We start from the raw sequence: 16,120 nt of genomic DNA, 5'->3' as shown, positions 1-16,120 counted from the left end.
GGACTGAAGAGATGGCTTAGTGGTGAAGAGCACCGACTGTTCTTCCAGAGGACCCATGTTCAGTTCCCAGCATCCGTGTGTTGGCACACAACTGTAACTCCAGTTTCAGGGGATCTGATGTCCTCTGTTAGCCTCCACAGGCACATCATGGATGTGGTACGCTTACATGGAGGCAAGATTCTCATACACACACACACAAAAAAAAAAAAAAAAAAAAAAATCACCTACCTTTTAAGTTAGCTGAAGAGTTGCTCGTAGCAGTTTCTTTCCAGGTAGCAATATATCTGCAACATATTATATGGGCATTAAATTGACTTATGACTAAATAATGCCAGTTAACAATGCTTAATGGTCACATCTTCACCAGCCTCAGTGTCTGATTTTCATGACTTTACCACCTCCTAGTGGGTCACACGTGATTATAAGGCAATCTCCAAGACAAGGGTTACAAGAGGTTCAGATGGAACCGCTGGCCATGGTGGCACACACCTTTAACTCCAGCACTCTAGAGACAGGTCGGCAGATCTCCGAGTTCCAGGACAGCCGAGGTTACATAGTAAGACCTTGTCTCAAAATAATGAGACGTTTTTAAAACAAATTCACCTGTAATGTATTTATACAGATTTTTTAGAGGCCTTTCCAAGAAATGACTAACTTCCCAATTTTCCTGTAGGGAGAAATGCCAGATTCTGGATTTTTCTCACAGACTGTGGCAGTAAACCAGTTATAACTGAAGAGAACAGTAATGGAGACCGGACGCTATAAAAGCCTAGGGAAGTGGCTGTTTATCGCTGCCTAGGACCAGGCTGCCGCTGAGCCTGTCTGCATCAGATAACTTGTGTCTGCCGGCAGAAGCACGGCCTGTACTCTCCCAGCAATCACTTACCTCGCCTGAGTTCTTGCCGGGGTGCAGCGAAATACTTTGCTTTTTATATATTTAACTGGAGTGAACTGAAAGAAGTACATAATTTGGAAACATTTAAGTGAAAAATGTGGCTCTTCAGTTCTCTCACCATGTCAAAAGAAGGTGTGTTCATCCCACATTGTCTAACAGAGAGATGACTGGCAGCATGGGCTTGTCTAGGCCAGCATCTCCTCAGACGTGAAGACAAGACATCTCTGCCAGCATCTCCTCACGTTCTGTCAGTGACTGGCACCTCAATTCTTCCTGTCCCCTTTTAACTCCCTCTTTCTAACGTCTCCCATTGCTTTACCATCTTTATAATTTTTCTCTTTGCCCATGCAATATGCACAGTTCTTGTTGCAGCTGAATATGCATTGAATATTTTAACAGCGATGCTGAGGTATGAATTGTTGGCTCTACAATCCACTCATGGTTCAGAGACAGTATATTCAGAGTTGTGCATTTTCACCACAATCAATTTTCAAACATTGTCATTACAGCCAGGAGATGCTCAACATCCCTTAGTTGTAACCTCCCTGTAATCCGCGGTCCACAGCCTCAGGTAACCACTGCTAATATACGTCATCTCTAAACTTACTTATTCTGCATATATCACTTGCAATTAGGCTGCTTTCACGTGACAATTTCATGGACATCATGGCATGTACCAGAATTTCTCTGCTCTGCTGCTGGGTAATCCTACATTGTGCGAACAAACTGTGCTTTGCTCGCCTAATCCTCACCTGATGGACATTTGGATTACTTCTAAGGTTTTCCTCGCTGCAAAATGTTTCTGTGAACGTTTGGGCTAGTCTTTGCATGGATGTACATTTTCCTTTTCCTTTGTATATCCTCTGGAGTGTTATTGCTGGGTTACATTGCAACACTTGAGCAATCACCAGCCGTTTCCCAGAGTGGCGGAACCACCACACATTCCTGCCAGCTGTGTACCAAGGCTCCACTCTCAGCACTCTTGCCAGCACCCGTTACTAGCCATGCTGGTCATGTGAAGTCCCCCACTGTGTTTTCAGCTGGCGTTTACCTGACAACTGTATTTCCACCACACAAAATTCTAAAAATATCTTTCAATGGCCATTTAAGTTACTGGTACAGTTTTTTTTAATATCTAAAAGAGTAGACCATATAGATTGAAGCTATTTCTTTACATAATTAATGCAAATAAATTAAAGCTTTATATATAAATTATATGTTTATATTTAAATTATATCTACATATAAAGCTTTAATTTAATTTACATAATTAATATAATTAAAGCTTTATATATAAATATACAATATACCCATATATTGATATAAATATAAAAGCCTTATAAATGCGTATATTAACATTTTGATTAATATTATTAAATAATATTTTGTTAATATTATTTACATTAAGTATGTGAAAATATTTGCATTAATTATGTAAATAAATAGCTTCAATCTATATGGTCTACTCTTTTTAGATATTAAAAAATTTAATTTTTTCTGTTTCTGTATCCCAAAGTAAAACAGTAAGTTAGACATAGCTGCTGTAATATATTCTTCTGCCTTACTATATTTTCTCAAAATTGGTTTTTGTTTTAGACAAATTATATTTTTAAAGGTTATGTTCATAACCCAAGGTTCAACCTGGAAACAGGAAATTCTAGAAAGAAAATACAGGACTTCGTCCCCCTGTGAGTGGCTGTAACTTACTCATCAAAGTTGAGTGTGTTTGTCCAGTTCAGCACTTCGTCTACTTCCCATTCCATCACAGAATCTACGCCACCATCTTCAATACTCTTGATTAGTCCTTTTGTGGCTTTGTGAATTAGGCCTAGCGTTTCATGATGGGTCGCCTTGGCCTCCAGGCTTCCCAGGTAGTACCTAAATAAGGGGAAAGAAGTGACTAACATCCTTTGCAATAAGTGATTAGAAGTGAATACTGTTGATAGATGCTTAGATATTAAAATTATAAATTAAATCAAGCTTTTGTTCTGTGTACTTCTAAACTAGGACCAGTGTGATAGACTCTTCTGGGGCAAATTAATCACTAACCAGAGAGACTTCACTTACTCAGATGCCATAAGTTTTACAATACAAAATCTGAATCCAATTCTGAGAAGACTCTCAGAGACTAAGCCAGCTCTCTGGTCTTACAGGTGAAGAACTAAGACCAGGAGGAGTCATGTGACTTCTACAAAGTCACGAGGCTAACAGCCGGTGAAAGGCAAAGGAGGTTTATCTACATCTTAGTGTCATATACACTGCATAATTTTCATATCTTTCTTTTAAAAAGCCAGTCATTTGTGGTGGTTGCTTCTGCTTTCTTATATACAGAATTGAGACTTGGAGAAGAAGCCAAGGAATTGTTCAAGATCATGGAAAGTACTAAAAATGGGGAGAGCCAGCATTCAAATTCGACTCTGAGCACACCCCCCCTTCTGTCTGGATACTTTCTTAAGCATTAGTTTAAGGTCAGGGTTCCTACAAAACATGAATAGGGAGACATTAGTAGTCCTTACCAAGAACATGGAACACAGAAATTCATTGAGAAGACGAATGTATCATCAGCAGACTTTGTCATCATTACTAGACCTGAGCTACAAAAAAAAAAAAAAAAAAAAAAATGCCTAGAGAAGTCCTGAACCTGTAGTAAACAGACATAAATAATGCTTTGCCCCCAGAGTGCCTAAGGAAATAGTGTTCCCACAATGCTCCTCATTCCTGGCACCCACACAAGTCAAAATGATGGAAACTGAGTATGTAAACACTCATCTGGGGGGCTCCGAACCTGTAAACACTCATCTGGGGGCTCCGAACCTGCTGCTGCATGCAGGGTACCCAGAAACCATTGACAATGGCAGAGAGGTAGTTTATTTCCATGGCCAACTGGAAACAAAGCCAGTGTCCTGTGCTGGGCCAACATTCAAAGAGACGTGACTTTTTACTCCAATGGCCCATTTTTTATAACTTTATAAGTTAGTCCACCTTAACCACCAGGTGTAGACACAGAAGTATGGAGAAAACAAGGTAACATGAAACTTCCAAGGGACCAGAACTCTAGCCACAGACTTCAAAAGGAAAGTATACTAACTATGCCTATTCAATATTTTAACAAATCTGAGAAAACTCAGTGAGATACAGGAGAATTACATACAGAAAATTCAACAAAATTGGGGAAATTTATGAATGAAATTTCTAGCAGATACAGTAGAGGAAATCTTTACAAATGAGAAATTCATTATTTCAAATTAATCATGAAGTTTGAAAGCTTCATTGTTGCATTAAACCAGAAGAAGAAAACAATGAACATAAAGATAGGTCTTTTGTAATATCTTAGATGGGAAAAATGAAGAAAAACTCTAAGACACAGTGGCACTGTTAAAATATTTGAATCAGTACAAGACGTCAAAAAGTAGAAAGATACAGAACCTTGTCAATGATATGTCTCTACCTAGAAAAAGATGCAGTTGTGCAGGCACAGAGGCCCAAGGGCCCTGGAAGAATTCGATACAATAAAGCCCTGTGTGATAGTTCATGCCTGTAATCCAAATACTTGAGGATGCCATGAGTTGGACAGTTTGAACAAAGTTCATTAAGATGAATAAAGACTTTCTGAGCCAAGAACTGAGGGAACTCACCACCTCATCTCTAGACCTGACTCTAAAAAAATTGCTCAAAGAATGCCTGCATCTCAAGTAAAAGGGCAGTGTCTTCTAAATGCAATTCCTCGTGCAATGACCTAGCCACTTTTAATTGTCCAGACCAGACTGGCCGATGGGTATGTGTGTGGGGGTTGTCTTGATCATTAGTTAGTGTGGAAGACCCAGTTTGCCTGGTCAGCTCCATTTTGTGGGCTGGTGCTGGGCTGGAAGAAAGCTAGCTAAGAATGAGCAGCATTACTCCATGGTTTCGGCTTCAAGTAGTCCATTGCCTCCTGCCTCGACTTCCCTCAGTGATGGACTGTAACCTGCAAGCTGAAATGAACCCTCCCCTCCCTTAAATTGCTGTGGTCAGATTATCTTCTCAAAGCAGCAGAGAAAAACTGGGCACTTGGCTTTTTAAAAACCAACTGACAGTGTATGTGTGGGTCTGTTTTTCAGTCCTATGGTCTGTCCGTGTCATCCCTGTGGCTTTATGTGGTCACAATGTCCTGATTGCAGTTGCTTTGTAAGCCTTATAATTCAAAATTAAGTAGTACGAGTTCTCTAACTTCTTTTTGTCAAAAATACTATTTCTTTAATAAGACCCAATTATCTACTTACATTTCCCGCATCCATTCTATCTTTTTAATTTTTCTTTTCTTTTCCATATCTTGCTTTCTCTTCAGTTTAGAGAAATGGAATTCACTTTCCTTTGTGCTTTCCAATACTTCGTTTTCCATTGGTATCCAAAACTACGGCCAAGTGGAGACGAATATACACAGTCAAAATACCGATTGCGAAGGACCCTCTACAGACAAGAACTTTGTGTTGGTGGGAATGAGTGTGCAGGGTCCACTGTGTGACACGTTGGAGTTCCTAATGCCACGACCACAGATGAACGTGTGATAGAGAGGCATGATGGCGGAGAGGAGTGGACACGCAAGGCGGACCTGGACGTGAGACTGCCATGATGGGTGTGGGTGAAGGCTGATGTTGATAGGGAAGCAGGGAGTTGCCCAGAGGAGTCGGCAAGATATTGGTTTTGTTTGGTTTTTAATTTTTACTTTTGTTTGTTTCCTTTGGATGGGAAGGTACAGGGGTAGAAGGCAGGCATGGAAGGACTGGGAAATGAGTGGGATTGGGGTGCATGATGTGAAATTCCCAGAGAACCAATAAAAAATTATTATGTTAGCTGGGCAGTGGTGGCACACACCTTTAATCCCAGCACTCGGGAGGCAGAGGCAGGCGGATCTCTGTGAGTTCGAGGCCAGCCTGGTCTACAAGAGCTAGTTCCAGGACAGGATCCAAAGCCACAGAGAAACCCTGTCTCGAGAAACCAAAAAAATAATTATTATGTTGAAAAAAATTAAACGTAAGGAGCCAATGAGTCGAATCACCATGTAAAAACACCACCCAAAACTGACGACCTGGGTATGAGGAAAGCCAACTCCTACAAGCTGTCCAGATGCACATGGAGCACATGCTCGCACACACACCATTTACACACACACACCCAGAATAATAATTCAAATAATTTCTAAGGATAACAATTTATCGTATTTAACAACTCCAGAATATCTAAGTTCGCATTTTTTTCAATTGAATCACAACTATTACTTTTAAAATTCAAGATTAATTTCTAAATATATAAAAATAAAAATGGCTGCTATTGACATTGTCTTACTCTCTGGGAGACAGGCCGCCAGCCATTGTTCTCTATGCGGCGGTACCAGCCACTGTGGTCCTCAACCTGAGGTGGATCATTCTTGTTATGAGATGTGTATCTTGCTGGAAGCTTTGTGTAATCTCTAGGGCTGTTAGCACACAGATCTTCAACATGTCTGTGAGTAAAAATTTTATAGTATATCTCCGGTGGAAATTTAACCTGTAGATGGGAAAGTTCAAAGTGTCATTGTAATGCAGTAACAGACATGGATTACATTTTTAAAATTCTTTCGCACTTCAAGTAAGTGAGCTTTAAAACTACCAAATCAGAACTCCAGCCAGGGAATCAAGTAAGCTAACTGTAGATCTTCACTTCTTCCTCAGCTCTTTCAAATCCAATCCCCATGACTAAGCTTTGCCCCAGACCACCTGCTGAGGCCTTCAGCTCGGTCGCCCCATCTCCAGTGGATCACACACATCTTGCCCTCCTAGCCTCCTTCCCCCTCTTCATTGCTCTAGCTCAGCAGCTAATCCAGCAGGCACTCCCTGGGCACACACAGGCAACTGCAGATCTTCACCTTTCTCTATTCCTCTAAGTCCAATCCCCCAGTCTCATCGCCAGCTCTGTAGCGGACCTTCTGAGGCCTCTCCTCACTCTCTGCCCCCACTTCCAGGGGACTAACCAGGTCCTGTGGAATACCCTGCTTTCCTCCTTCCCTCCAAATCTCCCTTCTAGTCCATCCCCATTCTTACCTGTGAGCGCCCAATATCTAGAAATACATTTTATCTGGAACTCTCAGTGGCCACACTTGTCAGGATCCCAGAAAAAAATTTCTATCAGGCAACACACAGCGACTACAATCTCCTAAAAACCAGAGAGGGCCACAGAAACCAAGAAACAAAACACCCAACCAACAAAGACAAGATCAGAATCAGTACCTAGAATTACAATCTTCCCAAACCCAGATACCTAGACACCAGCATAAAACCAAGAACACAACCAGAAGAATCTCTCTCCGCTAGAGCCCAGCAACCCTCCCCCAGCAGGCCCTGAGAAATGCAGCAGAGCTGAAACACTAGACAAGGACCTTAAAATAGTCATTATTATTATGAATATGATAGAGGCTCTTAAAGAAGAAATGAACAAATCTCAATCTATGAAAACATGAGCAAACAGTGGAAGGAAATGAATAAACAGTTCAAGACCTGAAAGTGGAAACAGACTCAATAAAGACATTTTAATAAAGACAACCCACATTGAGGGAAATCTGAAAATGAAAAATTTAGGAACTCAAATAGAAACCTCAGAGGTAAGTCTCCCCAACAGAATACAAGAGATGGAAGAATGTCAGATATTTGAAGTCATGATAGAATAAATGGCTAAGTTAATACAAAAAAATGTTGACTCTAAAAAAAAATTATGGCATAAAGCATCCAGGAAATCTGGAACACTATTAGAAGACCAAATCTAAGAATAATTGGAATAGAGGAAAGGAAGAGAGACACAGGTCAAAGGCACAAAAAATGTTTTCAACAAAATCATCAAAGAAATTTCTGTAACCTAAAGAAAAGGCCTATCAAATTATAAAAAACACACAGAACACCAAATAGACTGAATCAGAAAATAAAGTCATCCCCCCGACCCCTGGTACATATTGATCAAAACACTAAACATACAGAACAAAGAATGTTAAAAGCTGAAAGGGAAAAATACCAAGTAATATATAAAGGCAGACCTATTTAGAATAACTCCTGACTTCTCAACTCAATGGAGACTCTAAAAACCAGAATGGCCTGGAAAGATATTTTATAGACTCAAAGAGACCATAGATGCTAGCCCAAACAAAATTTCTAGTAAAACAGATGGAAAAATAAGATATTCCATGATAAAACCAAATTTAAGCCATATCTAGCTACAAATCTAGCCCTACAGAAGGTGCTGAGAGGAAAACTCCAACCTAAAACAACTCAACACACCCAAGAAATCACAGGGAATAATCCCCGACAAGTAAATCAAACCAGGGAACACACACACACACTCCCACCCCCATACATACAAGCACCACCACCACCATGACAACATAACAGGAATCAACAAACACTGCTCATTAATATCTCCCAACATCAATGGTCTCAATTCCCAAATAAAAAACCATAGACTAACAGAATGGATGCAAAAACAGATCCATACTTCTGATGCATCCAAGAAATGTGTCTTAACATCAACAATAGACATCACCCAGGCTCAAGAGAAGTCTATTCAATGGACCTAAGAAGAAAGCTGGTATAGCAATTTTAATATCTGACAAAATAGACTTCAAACCAAAACTAATAAGAGATAGGGAAGGACACTATATAGTCATCAGAGGAAAAATCCACCAAGGAGACATTACAGTTCTCAACACCTATGCGCCAAACACAAGGAGACATTACAGTTCTCAACACCTATGCGCCAAACACAAGGAGACATTACAGTTCTCAACACCTATGCGCCAAACACAAGGAGACATTACAGTTCTCAACACCTATGCGCCAAACACAAGGGCACCCAAGTAAATAAAAGAAACACCACTATAACTTAAATTGCATATTGACCCTCACACAGTGATAATGGGGAGCTTCAATACCCCACTCTAACCACTAGGTCATCCAGACAAAAACTAAACAAAGAGTGCTGGAGCTAACTGACATTATAAACCAAACGAACCTAACAGATATTTACAGATCATTTCACCCGAATGCAGAAGAATATACCTTCTCAGCACCTCATGGAACTTTCTCCAAAATTGATTACATAGTCAAACACAAAGAAAGTCTCAACAGATATAAAAATTGATATAACTCCCTGCATCCTAACTGACCACTACAGATTAAAACTGGTTAGCAACAACAACAGAAAGCTTGCAAACTCACAGAAACTTAAACAAATCACTATTGAATAAAAAAATGGTCAAGGCAAAAATTAATAAATAAAGACTTTCTAGAATTGAATAAAAATGAATGCACAATGGACCCAAACTTATGGGACACAATAAAACAGTTCTAAGATGCAAGAACATAGCACTAAGTACCTATGTAAAAAAAAAATTGGAGTTATCTCATATAGTAACTTAACAGCACACCTGAAAACTCTAGAACAGAAGGAAGGAAACTGCACCCAAGATGAGAAGACAGTAAGAAATAATGAAATTCTGGGATAAAAAAATCAATAAAAAAGAAAAAAGTACAAAGAATCAATGAAACAAAAGGTTGATTCTTTGAGAAAGTCATTAAGATCGACAAACCCTTATTCAAATTAACTGAAGGGTGAAGAGAGAATATCCAAATTAACAAAATTAGAAATGAAAAGGAAGACACAACACACCAAGGGATCCAGAGGATCATAAGGGCATACTTTAAAAACCTGTAAGAAATGGATGATTTTTCTTGGTCCATACCACTTACCAAAGTTAAATCAAGATCAGATAAGCAATTTAAACAGATCTATAACTCTAGTGAAATAGAAGCAATAGTTAAGTATGCTAATTAAAAAAATCTCCAGGGCCAGATTGTTTTAGTGTAGAATTCTATCAGAATTTCAAAGAACAGTTAAATCCAATCCTCCTCAAATGATTCCACAAAATAAAAATTGAAGGAATATTGTCCCATTTGTTTTACAAGGCCACAGTTTCCATGATACCAAACTACATAAAGACCCAACAAAGATAGAAAATCACAATTTTACTTATGAACCTAGATGCAAAAATTCTCAATAAAATCCCTCTGTACCAAATCCAAGAACATGGATAATCAAAAAGATCATCCACCATGATCAAGAAGGCTTCATCCCAGAGATGCAGGGATAATTCAACATATGTAAACTGAGAAAGGTAACCCATCATATAAACAAACTTAAAGAACAAATCCACACAATCATCTCATTAAATGCAGAAAAGGCCTTTGACAAAATCTAACACCCCTTTATGATGAAAGGCCTGGAGATACTAGGGATATTGAAGCATAATAAAGGCAATTTACAGAAAGCCTATAGCCATCATCAATTTAAATGCAAAGAAATGCAAAGCAATTCCAGTAGAATCAGGAACAAGAAAAAGTTGTCCACTTTCTCCAAACCTATTCAATATAATACTTTAAGTTTTGGCTAGAGCAATATAACAACTGAAGGAGATCAAGGGGATACAAATTGGAAAGGAAGAGGTATCTTTATCTGCAAATGATACGACAATATACATAATTGACCCTAAAAATTCCACTGGGAACTCCTACAGCTGATAAAACACTTTCAGCAAAGTAGTTGGGCACAAAATTAACTCACAAAAATCAGTAGCTCACCTATATACAAGTAACAAAGAAATCAGGGAAAAACCTTTCACAGTAGCCTCAAATAATATAAAACATCTTGGAGCTATCTAACTAAGCAACTTATAACCAAGTATGAAAAAAACTTAAAGACATTGAAGAAAGAAACTGAAATTATCAGAAGATGGAAAGATTTCCCATGCTCATGGATCGGTAGAATTAAATACAGTAAAAATAGTCATCCTACCAAAAGCAATCTATAGATTCAATACATTCCCCATGAAAATTCCAACGCAGTTCTCCACAGATCTTGAAAGGACAATTTTCAGCTGCATGTGGATAAACTACAGGAGGTGTCACTATCCCTGATTTTAACTGTACTATTGAGCTACAGTAATTAAAACGGCATGGTACTAGTACAAAAACAGACATGTGATCATTGGAATCAAATTGAAGACCCAAACATAAATCTACACACCTATGGATACTTGATTTTTTTTTTTAACAAAGAAGCTAGAAATACACACTGGAAAAAATGGCTGTATCTTCAGCAAATAGTACTGGTCAAACTAGATATCTGCATGTAGAAGAATGCATTGATCCATACTTATCACCCTGCACAAAACTCAACCCAGATGGATCAAAGACCTCAACATAAAACCAGATGCACTGAACTTGATAGAAGAGAAAGTGGGAATACTCTTAAATTACTTAGCAGGGTTGGAGAGATGGCTCAGACTTAAGAGCACTGACTGCTCTTCCAGAGGACCCGGGTTTAATCACAAGCACCCACATGGCAGCTCACAACTGTCCGTAATTCCAAGATCAGACACAGACATACATGCAGGCAAAACACCAATGCATATTATATATATATAAATAATTTGACACAGGAAAATACTTTTTGAACAGAACACCAATAGCTCAGGCACTAAGATCAACAATTAATAAATGGGACTTCATGAAGTTGAAAAGTCAAGGATACCATTAGTAGGACAGACAAAGCAGCAGCCTACAGAACAGTAAAAGACTTTTACCAACCACATATTGGATAGAGGTCTAATATCGAAAGTAAATAAAGAACTCAAAAAAAAAAACCCTAGATAACAACAAAACATATAACCCATGGGGTACATGCCTAAACAGAGAATTCTCAAAAGAAGAAACTCAGTGGCTAAGAAACAAAGAAATGTTCAACATCCTTAGCCACAGGGAGACTCAAATCAAAACTGCTTTGAGATTTCATCTTACATCTGTCAGAAAGGTTAAGATTAATGAGACAAGTGACAGGCCATGCTGGTGAGGATATAGAGTAAGGGAACCACTCTGCCATTGCTAATGGAACTGCAAACTCGTACAGCCACTTTGGAAATCAGTGTGGTGGTTCCTTGGGAAATGGAAATTGATCTTCCCCAATATCAGCTATACCACTCTTGGGAATATACCCAAGGGATGCTTCTTCCTGCTTCACTTGCTCAACCATGACCACTGATGCTCTATTCATAGTAGCCAGAAGCTAGAAATAACTTAGATTTCCCTCAACAGAAGAATGAATAAAGAAAATGTAGTACATTTATACCATGGATTATTATCTACCCATTAAAAGATGATAAAAACCATGAAATTCACAGGTAAATGGATGGAACCAGAGAAAAAATCATCCTGAGTGAGGTATCTCAGAGCCATAAATATGGTTTGTATTCACTTATATGTAAATATTAGCTGTTAAGTCAACAACAACCAAGCCACAATCTGTAGAACCATAGAAGTTAGGCATAGAGTATGGGACAAGGGGTGACAGAACTTGTTAGGAAAAAGAATAAGGAAAGATATGGATGGGGGAGTCTGGAATGGGAGGGTCAAGTGGGGAGGAGGATTAAAAAGGGGGATGAGGGAATGAATATTGGGAGAGACAGCTAAAAATTTAAGGGTAGTATAGAAACAGTACAGTAGAGGATCATATATATACATATATGCATGTATATATATGTATATATATGAAGGCGATCTAAATGAAATATCCAATAATTGGGAAGACAGATGCCCATCTAGCCATTTCTTTTCCTTTTAAAAATAATTTATTTAACTTTGTTTTATGTACATTGGGGTGAAGGTATGAGATCTCCTGGAGCTGGAGTTATAGACAGTTGTGAGCTGTCATGTGGGTGCTGAGAATTGAACCCGGTCCTCTGGAAGAGCAGTCAGGGCTCTTAACCAGTGAGCCATCTCTGCAGGCCCCATCTAGCCATTTCTTGTCACCAAATGAAGCATTCAGTACCAGAATTGGGTTACATCTAATTGAGTTTTTGGCCAAAGGAGTCCCGTTGAATCCCCAAACGACCCAGGCTGTTGCCAAGACTATAGGTTGTTCTCCAAAAATTGACAGAAAGCCTCCATTGCTGAAGACAACACCTACATAATTGATTGGATATGAAGTCGAGCTGGTGCCTACATAGAGCCTTCACCCCCAAGTTGAGCATCTATGGTACAGGAAAATATTATGTACACTACCAAAAGAGAAATGTAAACACCAAATGCAGCCAGAAACCCTCTAATCTACATTGCTGTCCCACCTACAAGACATTCTAGGGCAATGGCGGCACAAAGCTTATAGGAGTAAACAACCTCATCTGACTTAGGGTCCACTCCATGAGATGGATGGACCCCATACCTGACACTGCTTGAGGGGGGGCAACAACTTGAGGCTAGATAGTCCAGGGACCAGGGGTAAAACCAAATACTGTTCCCCCAGATAAAATAACTCTTAATGACATTCTGCTATTCTCATAGAACAGTGCCTTGTTCTACCAGCATCAGAGAAACTTCCTCCTGCAGCAGATGTGAACAAACAGAGACCCACAGCCAGAACGTATGCAGAGAATGAGAGACCTTGAAACACTCAGTTCTAAATGAGGCATCTCCATCAAATTCCTCCCCTATGGCTCGGGGAACTCTGTGGAAGCAGAAGTGGAGTGTAAGAGCCAGAGAAGTTGGAAGACACCAGGAAAACAAGGCTCTCTAAAAAAACATGAGCAAAGCTCATATGAACTCACAGAGACTGAGGCAGCATTCGCAGGGCCTGAACTGGTCTGTACCAGGTCCTCTGTGTATATATGATGACTTTCAGTTCAGTGTTTTTATGGGATCCCTGAATGTACTAACAAGTGGGGTTCTGACTCTTGTGCCTTCTCCTAGGCTCTTTTCCTTCTGTTTGCTTTGTCCAATTCTGGTGTGTTGGCTTTTGTTTTATCATAATGTGCCATGCATGCCATTATCCCTTAGAAGTCTGTTTTCTAATGAGACAGAAGGGGAGTGGATCTGGATGAGAGGGGAGGTGAGAAGGAACTGGGAATGGGAAGCGTAAAGGGAGGGGAAACTGTAATCAGGATATATTATGTGAGAAGAAAATCTATTTTCAGTAATGGGGAAAATCTAACCTATCAAATAAAGACTCCTCCATACTCACCCCACCCAGCCTGAATCGGACTTGAATGCCAGCAGCAGCATCTAGGAGCTCCGCCTGTAAGAAAAGAGATAGATGGCCCTCAGTATTCCGTGAGCAGCACCTTGTCATTTCTCATTCTGTCCATTAGAAGTAGTCGCTGGCGGGTTTGTGGGCTTCAAATAATTAGATTTAAATCATAAGATATTTTTATTTTTAATTATAATTATGATTAAAATGGGGGTGTGTGTGAGTGCAGGTGCTCACGGAAGTCTGAGGCGTTGGATCCCACTGAAGCTAGAATAAGGTGGTTGTGAGCCTCTCTATGTGGGCGCTGGGAACTGAACTTGGGTCCTCAGGCAGAGCAGTGTGAGCCAGCCCCGAAATCATAAAACACTTTGAGAGCTAAGGACTTATGGACAGTCCTGAGGAAAACTGGAATAATACTGCCAAACTCTCCTCTCTGTGCAATATAAATACAATCTTCAATGGGTGTGGTAGTACACACCTTTAATCCCAGCACTTGGGAGGCACAGAGAGTGGATCCCTGGGAGTTCAAGACCAGCCTGGTCTACATAGTAAATTCTAGGACTGTCAGGAATGTATAGATAAGGAGGTCCTGTTTCAAAACAATAAAAATTACAAATCCTAAGTAACTAATAAGTCCTCAAAAAACGACTTACATATAAAATATTACACCTTGTAAATAAATTCAGGGAAAAATAATAACTGGTCCATACAAGCTCAACACTAGATGGGCCTTTCCTAACTAGCTTTTGTCAAGTCAAAAAAGATCCTAATTTTGTGCATAGTAAAATCTTGTAAATGTAGTGCCCTGTATAAAAAGAACATGGGGGAGGGGGCCTGATCTCTTATATGAAGACAATTCTCATCTATCTCCTTGATTATATTAGGTTAGATGAGAAAATAGGTATTTTAGTTGGAAAAATCTATTAATTTTCACAATTTTCTCCTGGCTAAAGCCTTTGTAAATTAAATAGAAAGTATAAAATTCTGCATAATTTTTTATGTTTGGATGGTGACATCATACATACATACATATTCACTAGAATTTGGACAAATTTTAAATGTGTAGCTTTATAAATTTTTACACATTTGTGTATTCCATGGCATCTCTAAGTCATATAAAAATCATAAGCATTTTCAGCATTGTGGTCCTGTGACCTCTCCCAGTTGGATATCCTTAAAAATCTCTTTTATCTTCATGGATTAATGTTGCCAGTTTTTGAGTTTCATACAAAAGGAATTATACACTGTGTACTATTTTGGTGCCTGGATTTTGTTCAGCTTCAATCTCTGATGCATGCATGTATAAGGATCCATCCATCCATGTAGATACACGGGTTGATTTGCATTGCTACTAGTACTTTTTTGTGACAGGGTTTCTCTGTGTATCTTTGGCTGTCCTGGAACTCACTCTGTAGATCAGGCTGGTCTCCAACTCACAGAGATCTGCCTGCCTCTGCCTCCTGAGTGCTTGTATTAAAGGTGTGTGCCACCAAGCCGAGCTTGCTGCTAGTATTTTATCATATTGACTTACCAACTCTCATTGTTCCACATTTGCTCTGTCTATACAATAGCTTGGGTTACAAAGCTGCTGAGAACATTACCCTTCATTCTTCTGGTGGATTCTTCAATTTATTTCTCTTTGTTGTATACTAATGAATTGAATAGAAGAGGCTTTGGAATATATCAGTTCACTTTCTGTTGCTATCACAAAATATTGGTGACTAGGAAGGTTTTTCCTTAAGAGTTCTGGTGGCTGTGGTGTCAGCATCTGCACCTCTTGCTGATGTGAGGCCATCATGTGACAAGAGAGCAAGGATGCAAACTTGGGTTTCTCCTCCTCTTATGAAATACCTGGAGGTAAGAGCTGATGCAGAGGCCATGGGAGGATACTGCTTCCTGGCTGGTTCTCCATGGCTTTCTCAGTCTGCTTAGAGCCCAGGACCACCTGCTCAGAAGCGGCTCCACCCAAGTGGACTTGGACATACTACATCAATCATTATCACATTATTATCAATAACTGTAGACATGCCTCTCCCCAAGTGACCTGAGCTTGTGTCAAGTTGACAAGAATAACCAACCAGTACATGCTTCCAAAGAAGGAACTAATGCATGATATTGAGTTCAAAATGAACATGCTTAGATTGAAAGGGAG

The 16,120-nt window shown here is 39.4% G+C and overlaps 1 protein-coding gene across 2 annotated transcripts in view; it reads right to left on the bottom strand.

The window, feature by feature from the left end:
• C3H11orf65 (chromosome 3 C11orf65 homolog) overlaps positions 1–16,120 on the bottom strand; it is a 32,902-nt gene that overhangs the window by 4,026 nt on the left and 12,756 nt on the right. For both annotated transcript variants that reach the window (XM_038322681.1, XM_038322682.1), the window contains 5 exons: positions 13,963–14,016; positions 6,217–6,417; positions 5,154–5,284; positions 2,602–2,772; positions 229–284 (listed from right to left, as the gene is read on the bottom strand). In XM_038322681.1, the coding sequence (XP_038178609.1) occupies positions 229–284; positions 2,602–2,772; positions 5,154–5,284; positions 6,217–6,417; positions 13,963–14,016 (613 nt within the window). The remainder of the gene's footprint in view (positions 1–228; positions 285–2,601; positions 2,773–5,153; positions 5,285–6,216; positions 6,418–13,962; positions 14,017–16,120) is intronic.

The sequence above is a fragment of the Arvicola amphibius genome, chromosome 3, assembly GCF_903992535.2.
Source record: "Arvicola amphibius chromosome 3, mArvAmp1.2, whole genome shotgun sequence".
NCBI lineage: Eukaryota > Metazoa > Chordata > Mammalia > Rodentia > Cricetidae > Arvicola > Arvicola amphibius.
Note: the sequence above shows the minus strand (reverse complement) of the source record. Positions and strands in the feature narration are given on the sequence as shown.